Source organism: Cynocephalus volans, chromosome 7, assembly GCF_027409185.1.
Source record: "Cynocephalus volans isolate mCynVol1 chromosome 7, mCynVol1.pri, whole genome shotgun sequence".
In the NCBI taxonomy this organism is placed as follows: Eukaryota; Metazoa; Chordata; class Mammalia; order Dermoptera; family Cynocephalidae; genus Cynocephalus; species Cynocephalus volans.
The window spans coordinates 96,422,807-96,436,586 of record NC_084466.1 but is presented as its reverse complement, the minus strand read 5'-3'; the positions used below and the strand labels follow the sequence as shown (position 1 = coordinate 96,436,586).

The 13,780-nt window shown below is 34.0% G+C and overlaps 1 protein-coding gene across 2 annotated transcripts in view; it reads right to left on the bottom strand.

The window, feature by feature from the left end:
- Nucleotides 1–524: 524 nt before the first annotated feature.
- P4HA1 (prolyl 4-hydroxylase subunit alpha 1) overlaps nucleotides 525–13,780 on the bottom strand; it is a 67,768-nt gene continuing 54,512 nt past the window's right edge. For both annotated transcript variants that reach the window (XM_063102440.1, XM_063102439.1), the window contains exons 11-15: nucleotides 10,567–10,620; nucleotides 6,889–6,954; nucleotides 3,925–3,993; nucleotides 3,326–3,422; nucleotides 525–1,542 (exon numbers count right to left, since the gene is read on the bottom strand). In XM_063102440.1, the coding sequence (XP_062958510.1) occupies nucleotides 1,472–1,542; nucleotides 3,326–3,422; nucleotides 3,925–3,993; nucleotides 6,889–6,954; nucleotides 10,567–10,620 (357 nt within the window). In that variant the 3' untranslated portion in view covers nucleotides 525–1,471. The remainder of the gene's footprint in view (nucleotides 1,543–3,325; nucleotides 3,423–3,924; nucleotides 3,994–6,888; nucleotides 6,955–10,566; nucleotides 10,621–13,780) is intronic.

Sequence of the window (13,780 nt, the reverse complement as noted above, 5' to 3'; positions counted from 1 at the left end):
AAAACACCTGTGGTGGAATAAAGTCGTTAGGAGAAAAGAACTTCACAGTTCATTTTTCGAAAATAATACCTACTTTCCCAGAGAATTAACCAAATTCTTCCTAAATATTTAAATACTACACAAAGGATAAAGAGCCCTGTGTGAACTAGGATTCACCATAAATAATGCAAAAAGTTAGTCTAAAGGATCAACCAACATACCTCATAAAGTTCACAGCTTTATACTACCACACCATATTTTTGAATAGGAGAAAGTTTTAAGTGTCATTATTGTAACAACTCCCCATAACCACAGTAAAGTTGTAGAGCTCTCTTTGCAGGAAACGCATTTTGATTGACTAAATATCTTAAACTTCAGAGAGCCTAAAGTTTTCTTCCACAATAATGTGACCTTAGTGTGACTGAAAACCAAGAGTACGAATCTAAACCCTATGTACTAAAGAAATAATCTAAATTAGAATTAAGCTTTACTGCTATACCATACACTCAGATTTAAATATGAAAAACACCACACAGAAAACAGAAACATTTTTAAAAAAAGATTTAAGATCATAAATAGGTCATTGTTGTTACAACACATTTCAGAATTTTAAAAAACATTTTGGCTTTTTAAGAAAAAGATTACTTTTTTCTTGTGATCAATTCTCTTATTGAAAGGACCTGTACATTTTAAAGCTTCCAGTCTCCTAAGGCACGATATTTATTTAATCAGAATGCCAATATCACCACCCTGCTGTAGCAGGAATAAGAGGCAAGATAGTAGTAGCACTAAGAAAAACAGCAAAATTTCTGGACAAAATCATTAGTCACTTAAGAAAAAAGAGAAAGAAACAGACTAAGTGATGAGCTTTTTAGTTAAGAAGGGCCAGTGTTGTTATGCAGAACTTTCTTTTAAAAAAGTTTTTTTAATCAAAATACTGTATTTAAGTCAAACAGGTTTAATTCACCACAGTAGAATAGTGTATGGAGGGGCAAACACTATATGGAACCCAGACTAGAGTCCCAGTATATTACTAGTCTTCAGGCAGACCCAGAAAATAAACGGAGGAAGACTAGGTAACATAATGCCTACTTACCTACTGTGAGGCATCTGTTTCCTAATCCCATGGTCCATTCTAGTCTACTACCCACCAACTGAGATGTAGAGAAATACTGAAATCGGATGCTTAAATTATATTTTTTATCCAACCAAAAAGTTCTTTAAAGTATAACATAAAATCAAAAATTCCTATGTCTTCTGAGATACCAACTGAACTTTAAGGTTTTATATATACAATGTGATGATTTAGTGTTACTCTTAAAAGAAAAAAACCCACAAAATAAGTGATTGTCCACAGATGAAACATGGGATGAATTCATGACTGAATCAATCATGGAGTGTTAGTCAATTGTAAACGCTTGAAAGGTAAGACGAGGGAATGTGTGTATCAGACACATTAGAGAACAACAGGAGAGGAAGGGAAGCCTGTCTGTCATTCCAATTCTGACAATGTACATGGTCTTCGAAATTCTTGTCCACGTTCATGGAGCCATTTATTGGATACTGTGAGAGGAAAAAAATATATTAATTTTCCCCCTATCTTATTAAAACGTAATTAACTTCTAAAAGCTAGGTCTATAACAAAATTTCAACATAGGCTAAAGTTCAAGACCAAAACCAGATAAAAGCAGATGCTACTTGAAAATGACTAAATGTTGAAAACACAGTTGGTTTTATTTTCACATATGTGTGTATACAAATGTATGTATACATTTGTATGGTGTATATTTGAGGGGCTATGTGCATCTCCTAAAGATGTTCAATGTGAGGCTTGAAATGAGACACCAATGGAATTAAGAAACAGGCATAGATAGAGCAAAACATTGTTTTACCTGCTTTCAAAGTACAACCTCCAAAATACAAAGACCCTTTTTAAAATGAACATGACCTCTCCACACTAAAGGAGCAATTCTCTGATCAATCACTCTATTATGTGCTCATTACATTTCCTTGGTTCCAAGATACTTTTAAAAAATGTACCCCAAAAGAAAGTAATTTTCTATTCCTCTATCTCTGGTATCACAGAGCCCAACCAATGGCATCAACATGTACAAAATATTTAAACCAAGAGCCTTAATTCTCAAATCCTCTCAACTCCTCTTTACCTTTCTCAACCTTTGTATCCAGTCTTTATTGATCAAATCCTGTCAATTTTCCTCATATGCGGGTACTTCAAAAAGTTCATGGAAAGGGCCGGCCCGTGGCTCACTTGGGAGAGTGCAGTGCTGATAACACCAAGGCCGCGGGTTCAGATCCCATCTAGGGATGGCCGGTTAGCTCACTTGAGAGAGCGTGGTGCTGACAACACCAAGTCAAGGGTTAAGATCCCCTTACCGGTCATCTTTAAAAAAAAAAAAAAAAAGTTCGTGGAAAGATTCATATTATCTTTCAATTTTATTTTTCCACAAACTTTTTGAAATACCCTCCTGTGTTTCTTGAGTCTACTGTTTGCTCTCCAACCATCATAACCCACTTAGACAACAGAAAACAGCCTTCTACACTGATCCCTCCCCAACTAGCTTCTCCTCACTCTAGTCCAGTTGTTCTCAAACATTATAATCAGAGGCGCGTGGGCGGGGGGCAGAATTTTTAAATCCTGATAATCGGGCCTCACTCCTTAATCTTGCTATCTCTTATATGTCTTACATGGTAACCACTTGAGCACTTGAAATGGGGCTAGTGACATACTGAAATGAATATATGGGGATAATTAATATATATTAAAAATAATTTCACCTGTTTCTTTTTACTTTTTTTTAATATTGCCAATCCTGCACTTGCATGACCCTGAGTGAATGCCTCTTTAAATTTTGCACCTTAAGTGCTACTCTAGCCTCACACTAATCCTGGCCCTACTCCCTAACATTCCTAGAAAACTACTATTCTATCTTCAGGACCAAATTTAAAAATTAAGCTTTGAAGAAGGCTCCCAAATGAAGGGAGTCACCATCTTTTATTTACATCTCTGTATTAGTATGTACTACACTATACTCAGATTCACCCTTGAGGTGAAGATACTGTCTTAGTCAACTTTGAGTCAATTAATGTTTTGTGGAATAACAAGTAGAAATAGAGTTAATAAAATCTGTCATCAAAATTCTGAACTGTTGAATGCAAATTTATATTAAGATCAGGAACTTGCTAGGTTGAATCCCATACAATGTTAAAGTCATATTAGGCAAATCTGTGAGGAGTTTTGTTTTTGTTTTAAGATGTAGATTATAATAGTTTCAAAATATGAGATAAAAATCACAAATTCTATTCACAGAATATAAGAAGTATTTACCCCATTTGTTTCCAACTAGCACTGGACAGGCTGCATGCCGTGTACTATAATCTCCTTCTCCACTGGCAAACAGATTATACCAGAAAACAGCAGTTCCCTACGGAAAACAATTCAAAATTATCCCCAAATAAAATGTCAGGTTATCACTTTTTGCAGTACTTAAATTTTCCTCTGTTCTTTATGAAGGACTCCTCTATGGCAGCATTATGTCTTCCTCTAATATAATTCTGAAAATGTGATTATATTACTTTAAAAACTTTTCCTGATCATGTGAAAAAATAAATACTCCAAGGCTGTTTGACAAAGAGTATTTGCCAAAACAAAGCTAACAAATCTTACAATAACAAGAGGAAGGGGAAAACATCACATGAAACCCATTTTAGAAATGAAAACTTTTAAATGCTAATCCCTGGTTGTTCTTTACTCTAGGTACTCATGGTAAATTGTTCCATAAACCCAAAATTTTACCTAGAGATAATGTAGTCCTTAAGTATACTACCTTTAAAAATGCAATTCATTACCATGAAATACAGGTGCATTTCTTCCTCAGGGGAAAAAATAGAGAGACCAAAAAACAACAACAAATAAACCAAGCTTACTTTTTTGGGCCAAACACTAGCTCCCACTTCAGGAAAAACAGTGGCTCCTCCTGCAGACACATCACTCATCTATAACAGATAGGACAGTATTATCAAGACACTGGTAAAATAAAGTAAAGCATGCCATTGCGAGGAGGGTTTGATATTGAATATTTGAATATTGGGAACATATAGACTACTACTTACATAGCTAAGTTTGTGTATGCTACTTAGTTTTTCAAAAACAAAACAAAATGCCACATATATGTGCCATATATGTTAAAAAAAAAAATCTACAAAAAGCAAAGGAATGATTAATGAAAAGTCAGAAAGGGAGATGGGGATATAAATTTGGCATGAGTACTTCTTTTATTAGCTGGGGGGTATGGGGGATGACCTAAAAACTGATAAATCAAGTAATACAGAAGTATAAATATATATTTTATTGCACTAGAATGGAGGCAGGAATTTTCACCTGTTTTGTTCACTGGTGATCTTTAGTGTCTAGAATAGTACCTCAAGAATAGAATGTGATCAATAAATATTTACTTAAATAAATAAATTTAAACAAAATATAAATTAACATCAAGATAAAAATAACAATAAACTAAAATCAGTTTTGTCATTTTTCACGGTAAGGAATCAACACATTAACTAAAAATTAGAAGAGTAAAGTATTATATAAAGCTATAGTCATAAAGTTAATCTAGAATAATCACAAACCTTCTAAGTTAACTGAAGAAGCGTATGCACCAAAACAAGGCAAAGAAAACACAGATCATATAGTGAAGTTTTTAAAAGCAACATAAATAGATTTATAGACAGACTCAGATTGTATCACAAAACCCCAACTATATGTTGTATCAAAGAGCTGCATCTATAACACGTGACTTAACAAATAATGAAAACAAAAAGATAAGATTTGCCAGGTAAATACTGTCCCCCCCAAAACAGGGTATGATCCTATATCAGACACCGTTTAAATCAAGGTAAAATGCATTAAATGAGATGAAGAGTATTTTACAATGATAAACATATAATTAATAATAGAAAGCTAACAGTTCTTAAGCAATGAAAAAAATTAACTTTGGAGAAAAACTAAGTTGTGCATGACAGGAAAAGTAATTATAGATACTACGTGGCCCATCTCAGAATAATAATTAAATAATGGAAAAAATGAAGACTAATCTAATTAAAATGCTATATAATTATTGTACGAAAATAGGAAGGGTATGTACATTAAGGGGGGAAATAATAATCAAGTAATCTAACATAATTAATAGTCAAATAACCTAACATATGGATAGTGGGCCAAATAATATAGCATTACAATTCATAAAGCAAAGAATTACAAGGAAAAACAGGAACACAGGTAACACTAATGGTTCTTAAACATCTGAAAAGATGCTCAACCTCTCTAATAAGAGAAATGCAAATCACAATAACAAGAGAAATTGAAATCACAATAGCTGCCAATCTAATATGTGAAAGATACAGATCAAAAAGTCTGACAAACATATTTCACAAACATATCACATTTAAAGGTGGGATATAAATTGGTACAACCTCTATGAAGAGCTCAGCTCTGGAAAGTATTACAAGCCTTCACAGCATGAGTTTGTACACGGTAACAACTTCTCTCCTGCTTTTTCCCCTTTGTAATATTTTGCTCTCATTTTTAATTTATTTTATATGAATCCTTATAATGTATCTTACACCCTTTTGGAAACAGGATAGAGTTGTGAGAGGAATGCAAATAGGGAGGGAGGGATAGAGAGAGAGATGTAGATAGGGAAGAAGGGAAAGCAGAATGGAGAATATAGGGGAAAAGATAAATGGGAAAGGTGGCGGGGGAGAAGAAAACAGAGTAGGGAGTAAGATACTACAGACAGCAAAAAGAGACACACTTTCATATGAGGGTACTTTTAAAAAGTTCATGGAAAGATTTGTATTATCTTTTAATTCTATTTTCCCACAAACTTTTTGAAGTACCCACGTGTAATTCAAATGGAGGGAGGTAAGGGATGCTTATGCTCCATAAACAAAATTATGTCTAGATATAAAATACATCCTTTTAAGTTAATGCAGGTTACAACACCGTGGCAGATTGTATTTCCAAATATAATACATCCCAATATGTCTCATCCTACAGGCTCTTTTTATGTGACACTGACATTTGTCATGCATGGTAGGATCTATGTTCCCTCCCCTTGGAGCTAAGCAGACCTTTGTAATTGCTTCAATTAATAAAATACAGCAGAAATGGTACTATGTGACTTCTGAGGGTAGGTCATAAAAATGCCATATACTTTTGCATTGTTCTTTTGGGATGCTTGCTCTTACAATCCAGTCACCATGCTGTGAGAAAGCCAGGCCACATGGATTGGCCAAAATAACAGGTATTCAGGCAGCCTCAATCTCAGCCTTCAAGATGATCACAGTGCCAGGCATGTGACTGCAAGTGCATGAGCGATCTGGAGCAGGAACCATGAGTTGAGTCCATCCAACCTCACAACCGTGAGAGATAATAATCAAGTATACACTTATGATTTGTGCACTTTTCTGATATGATATACTTCAACATACTTCAATAACAAATTTAATTCAGAAGAAAAGTTTACTAAACTGTGTATGTATACATAAATTCATGTAAAATATACAGAGATTCTTATATGAACTTGTTATATATGACTACTAGATAGTCTGTACTCCAAAATCTAATAACTACCTCCAAGTAGTGGAACTATCAATAATTTGAAAAAACCTGAAGAAGAAAATTTAAAAGTATCTACAATGAACATCTATATCACAATCTGAAAAAGGTACAAATGCAAAAAAATTCTTAACCCTCTTTACTCAGTTGTAAAAACTTTAAGCTAGGATGCTAAATAAGAGCTACACAGAACAAATTTAACTGAACACATCAAAATAAGTGAGTCATGTGATCAATCCCAACTTAAAATAAAAATTTTAGCCATAACTTACATAAAACAGCCAAGTAGCAATTCTATTTCCTGTCCCCAGCTCTTTGAAAGCATCTGGCTCATCTTTCTGTGAATAAAACATGTCAAATTCAATGGTGTAAAATTCAGTAATGCAAATACTCCTGTGGCAACTAAACATCAGTAATAATATACTGAAGAATATGCCAAAAACAATCCCCAAAGTTTCCCTTATAATGTCCACTGCACTATATACACGAGGCACTCAAATGCTTGTCGATTCAACTTGTACACTGGATAGTTTTGAAAAGACCATGGGGAAAAAAACCCAAACAGGTTTTTTAGCCTAACCAATGAGAACCAATATCTACTAACTGCAGATTATTTAAAAAATCAACACCTGTAATTTCAGCTTCCAGAAAAACAAGAAAGGAGAGCCACCTCTTAGCTACATTCATGAAACTTACTCTCTGTGAGTAAAACTTTACCTTGAGATTTACTTTGCACTCATGACCACTCAAATATTTCCTGCTATTACCATTGTCTTTCTTTTGGACAATCAGCACTTTAATCAGGCTGGAAAACTGATATCTAGCTATTTAACTCTAAATTAAAATACATTATAATCTTTTGGCATTTATCCCAGAAAAATAAAAACGTATTTTTCACACAGAAGTTTATACACATCTTTATTTGTAATAGCTAAAAACTGAAAACTATCCAAATGTTCTTCAGTGGGTGAATGGCTAAATTGCAGTATGTCCATATCATGGAATACTACTCAGCAATAAAAAGAACACACTATTGATAGCATAAGAACTTGGATGAACCTCAAGGGAATTATGCTGAGTGAAAAAAGACAATCTCAAAAGGATACATGTTGTATAATTCCATTTATATAACATTAGTGAAATAATATAATTATACAGAAGAAGAACAGATTGTTGGTTACCAGCAGTTAGGGAAATGGAAGGGTGTATGCAGCTATAGAGCAGTACTGCAACGGAACCTTGTGGTGATGGTATGATGTATCTTGATTGTAGTTGTACTTACATAAAGCTACTCATGTGTTAAAACTGCATAGAGCCACACACAGAAAAAAGTGCAAGTGTAACCGGTGAAAAATGAATAAGCTCTGTGGTGCCCATGCCAAATTTCTGGTTTTGATAGTATACTATAGTTATGCAAGATATTAACATTGGGAGACACTGGGTGAAGGGAACATGGGAACCTCCTCCAAACAAACATGTATGTTTATTTGCTACTTCCTATGAATTGATAATTATTTCAAAATAAAAAGCTAAAAAGAAATACAATTCAGTTTTGTAATGTCAGGGCTTTAACTGTACAGTCTTTCACATCATCAAAGACTCACATTTTTCAATAGCTGAAAATAGAAGGAAAGGAGATGAAAAATATATTCTTTGTAGGTCTACACAGAAAGAGTCTAGGATTCTGAGATTAAGCCAGTAAAGAGTTATAACACAATATAGGCTATGTTTTCTTTCAGAAGAATCTATACCTATTTAGTAATGGTAATAGATCAAGAACTCTGTGAAAATATGTGGCACATTCCTTAGAATTCTATGTAAATAAGTTAGTTAAGACTCAGTAATGACATAATTTGTAGCTGAATATATTAAGGAACTAAAAAAGGGACCAATATTTAGTCTTAAACCAAGAGCACTTGGCAAGCACAAGCTTTTTCAAACTGTTTTATTACTGATTCTCTAAGCTTTCTATTCTCCTTATATCTCTGGGTTTTTTATCTTCCTATCTCTCAAAATGCATTGTTTTAATTTCTTCAGATCTATCAGCTAATTCACTTTATCTGTTTCTGTTTTTAACTTATCTGTTAAAACTTAAATTTCAACAATTTTTTTCTATCTATAACTTCCATTTATTTATTTTTCAAATATGCCAAATCATTTTGAGAGTTGTTCATTTTTGTCTCATCTTTTATTTTTTAAATATTATGTAGTTATTTTCATTCTATATCTGATAATTCCAGTATCTAAAATACTGGGGATTTCTAAATCTGTTGGTTGCTTCAGTCTCACCAATGGTGTCTTATTACCAGTTGGTACTGTTGTTGTTTTTTTTTTCCCCTAAAGAATTCATATTTAGCTGAGGTGCCAGAATGAGAATTTCTCTCCAGGGAAGATAGGAGTTTGTTTCTGCCAGGTATCAAGGAGCACTACCAAATGAATAACTTTAAATAAATTTCTCCTCTTCCAGGGTAGTAAAAATTCAAATCCCAGATTCACGTGCAGACAGGTCTATACTTTAAAACTCCCAGAAGCAGCTCCCCATACATACTATACCCCAGCCAGCACAGAAACAGACTGCTCTCCCTAAGGCTTCTGCCTCAAAGCAGATTTTCAAACCCATTCTTTCTTTCATCAAAGATGTAATAATCCTCTGGAGATTTTGCTTTTAGGCAAGGGTCTCAGGTTCAGTAGCCTACACTGTGGCAGGTATCTCACAGTGCTGTTAATCCCCAAAACTCTAAATTCCTGAAGTCATTAGCCTCTAGCCTCCGCTTTTTTGCCCCCCTTTACTCTCTAATTTTAGTCCCTAGGTTTTCTTTGCTCAGTTTGCCTTTGGGAATATCTTCTACTTTCTTCCAGGCCCATCAATGCATGTAAAATATCTTAAATACTTTTATTGGGCATCTAGGTGGGTTTTTTTACTTCTAAGGAGGCTTCACAAAATATCTATTCCACCGTGCTTCCACAAATTCCTAATAGGCTATGAATTTTTAATACTAAAAGAACAGAATTAACAATGTTGACAAAGATTCTCTCCTTGACCAACCTCTACTTGGGCTGTCTGAACTCCTCTCAATTAGGCACTGACTTCGGGACTTTTGTGTTTCTCTCTGTATTGTCCAATTTTAGCAAGAATCCTGCTAAGTCAGTTTAGCCAGAATCCTCCATTCTCAATATCTGATCACTCTTGATATCTAATTGGGTTCCTCATCTTCTGTTATCTCCCAGGTGATGTCTGATCACCCTGCCCTGACTTCAGCAAGAATCCTGTGAGGTCACTTTAGCCAGAATCTCCCCTTACCTTTTGGTAATTTCCATCTACTGACCACTACCTCTGTTCTTGACTATAAATTCCCATTTTTCCTTGTGGTATTTGGAGTTGAGCCTAATTCTCCTTCCCTCACTGCAAAATTCCATTGCAGTGGTTCCTCTACCTATCTATCTGCCTTACCATTTGCTTTGGGTTGAATGTCCCCTCCAAAGGTCATGTTGGAATTAAAACCAACTATGTTATTTGAAAGGTGGGGCCTTTAAGAAGTGATTGGATACTGAAGACTATGCCCTTGTGAATGGATTAATCCATTTGTGGATTAATGGGCTAATGGGTTATCAGGGAGTAGACTGTTAGCTTTATAAGGACAGTAAGTGAGCAAGTAAAAACAGCTTTCCATTCTCGCCATGTGATTGCCTGCATTGCCAAAGAACTCTATAGTGAGTTCCCACCACCAAGAAGGCCCTCACCAGATGCACCCCTTGACCTTGGACTTTCAGCCTCCAAAACTGTAAGAAATAAATTTCATTTATTTATACATTACCAAGTTTCAGGTATTTTGTTATGAACAACAGAAAACAGACCAATACACCATCTTTAACAAGTGTCATTCTAATTTTTTCTCTAACAATGGATAAGCTTCAATGGATTTCTTAGGTGATCCATTTCTTTTACTTACCCTTGCAAAGTCAAAATGGGGTTCATACTGTCCTCCAACTCCATAATTTGCTACCTGAAGGAAAGAAATAAAGCATGAATGAAAGAACTACAAGAGTACTACTCAAAAAATCCATGAGCCCCACTTTTGGCTTCATATATTATGGTTAGGTTCTTCTAGAGAAATGAAAAGGGAACCTTAGTTAATATGCTTTTCTTTAGCAAATGTTTGGGGGACATGCTTTTTCCTAATATATATCTTAAACTGAAATTTTGAAATTTCTATTATTTATTTTCACTGTACACTTTCCTTTTGAATTTAAATCAAAAAATGTTTTCCAAAGCCCCAAATACTGGCGAACTCTTAATTTTGTCCCTGCTAAAATAAAAAAGGGAAGAAGTTAATACCAATTATTCCTGCTGAAGGACAATGAGGTTATAACAAGGTTATGATAATGTCCCAGTATGAGGCAACAAAAGGAAATAAGAGAAATATTTGATTTGAGTTCAATTTCCAGCTCTCTTAGTTACAATGTATGTAACTTTGGATACAATCTCAATTTTCTTATTTGCAAAATAAGAACAGTACTTTCTTTAACTACTTCTCTCCATCACAACATGGTAAAATGCTGACATAAATGAAAAACGAACATAATTAAAACAGCATTTCTGATGAAATACGAGAACATAATTAAAAGTGTTACCCACAGCAATGTCAAAGTCATATGTAAATTATTATTACTCTGGACATTTCACTCCCTAAGTTATAGATACTCTTGGATCTGCCTGTTAAGCAGAAATGTATTAATAAGCTTGAAAGAGCTTGTGAAGGTTAAGTAGGTTAGGGTAAATACACATTAGGGAAGAAAATGACACACCGAAGAGTTTTTAATAATAATCAGGTGAATTCCATGGAAGTTGTAGATTACCATGGAATAAATGACAACTTAATTAAGCAAATTAAATATAGGCTGTACTGCTCTGCACAGTTACAATATGTGCAAATCTCAAGTTAACTGTTAACACCAGTCCCCCAACAACCCAGATCAAATTTTGTTTACCATGCTATATTAACTGTGAGTAATTGCATAAAGTACAAGCTTTGCTGCTAGTTTTTCAGTCCACAAATTACTATGTAAATGGAAGCTACAGATCACAATCAATGACCAATTATATCACCTCTTTCAAAGTCTGTCAATGATTGGTCACTGCGCATCTGTTATTCAATTCACACATAGACAGCAAAGCATGTTTCTTCCCTATCTCCCAGTGATGAACCCATGTAACATGTTACAAAAATGGATCAATGAAAGAGGGAATTGGCAAAGATGAAAGTATAGCAAAGAAATGAAAAGTGATAGTTCTGGAAGTGAAATTCAAATCAAATGTAATCAGAGATATAGAAGCTGACAAGGTTGACAAGCGAAATGTTTGCACTGTCGCTGTTAGACTCTAGATATTCAGCCAGAGAAACTTTATGAAGCCAAATTTATTAACACGAGGAAAGTGATTGCCATGAAAAGGATGAAGATGTCCTGGAAAAAAAAATCTTCACAGTAACAGATCCCTTAGAGATACTTCTCAACGCTGAAAGCACAAAGGATAAAATGTTGGAAGTTGATCCAAACGTAGGTTAGAAGTATGACAATTCATCCAAACACAGAAAAGATACTCAGTCTATAATTTTAATTTACGTGACAAGAAGTACTGTTCAAACTATTCTTGATAAGTTTTCACAAAGAAATAAAACTCTGTAATTCTCTATTTTTAATGTTTTAAATTATCAAGACAATTGATAAAATTGAAGTGCAATTGCTAAGGCAATTCAATCATGAAAGAATGGTCTTTTCAGCAAATGGTGCTCCGACAAAAGACATCCACCTGCCTTGTCATACCACATGCAAAATTAACTCAAAATGGATCAAAAACCTGAACATAAGAGATAAAACTATAAAACTCCTAGAAGAAAACACAAGTGTAAATCTTTGTGACCTTGGATTAGGCAATGGTTTTTTAGACAACACAAGCAACCAAAAAAATAAACAAATTAGACTCCGTCAAAATTAAAAACTTTTTTGCCAAAAAGACACCATCAGGAAAGTGAAAAGGGAGTTTTGGGGGATATTTAAAAAAAGAAAAAGTGAAAAGACAATTCACAGAATGGGAGAAATATGTGCAAATCATATATCTGATAAGGTTCTAGTGTTCAGAATATATAAAGAATACTTAACAACTCAACAATAAAAAGACAAGCCACTCAATTTAAAAATGGGCAACAGATTTAAATAGATATTTTTTCAAAGACAATATAGAATTGACTATTAAACACATGAAAAGATATTCAGCATTAGTAACCATCAGGGATATGCAGATGAAAACCATGATGAGATAGCACTTCAGACCCATTAGGATAGCTATAATTTAAAAAAATGGACAAGTATTGAAAAGAATGTGAAGAAACTGGAAACTTCATACATTGCTGGTGGAAAACAGTTTGGTAGTTCCTCAAATGTTAAACATAAGAATTATCATATGACCCAGCAATTCCACTTCTAGGTATATACCTAAGAGAAATTTAAATGTTTTTTTACATAAAAATTTGTGTATGAATACTCATGGCAGCATTATTCATAATCGCCAAAAAGCAGAAACAACCCAAATGTCCACCAACTGATGAACAGATACATAAAATGTGGTATATCTATAAAATGGAATATTGTTGTGCCGTGAAAAGAAGTACTGATAAATGCTACAACATGAATGTACCTTGAAAACATTAAATTAAGTGAAGCCAGATACAAAAGGCCACATACTGTATTATTCCATTTATAATAAAATATCCAGAATAAGCAAATTTATAGACAGAGAATGTAGACTAGTGGTTGCCAGGGGCTCAGGGAGGAGGAATGGAGAATTACTGCTTAAAGGGTATGGACAGGATTTCCTTTTAGAATGTTGACAATGTTTGAATGATATCATGGTAATGGTTTCACAACCACGTGAATAAACTAAATCCAGAGTAAATTTTATTGTATGTGAATTATACCTCAATTTTAAATAATTTACTTTTTTCTTTTTAAAAAAGAACAAAATATGCCCTGGCCACCTGACAGACTGAGGCTTGGGGAATGAAAAAAAATAACAGTGTACTAAATAAATACTAGTGTTACATATTTTTCATTACCCTATACATTTATATTCAACAATAAGTTTTTTATGTTTTTTTTTTTTTTTTT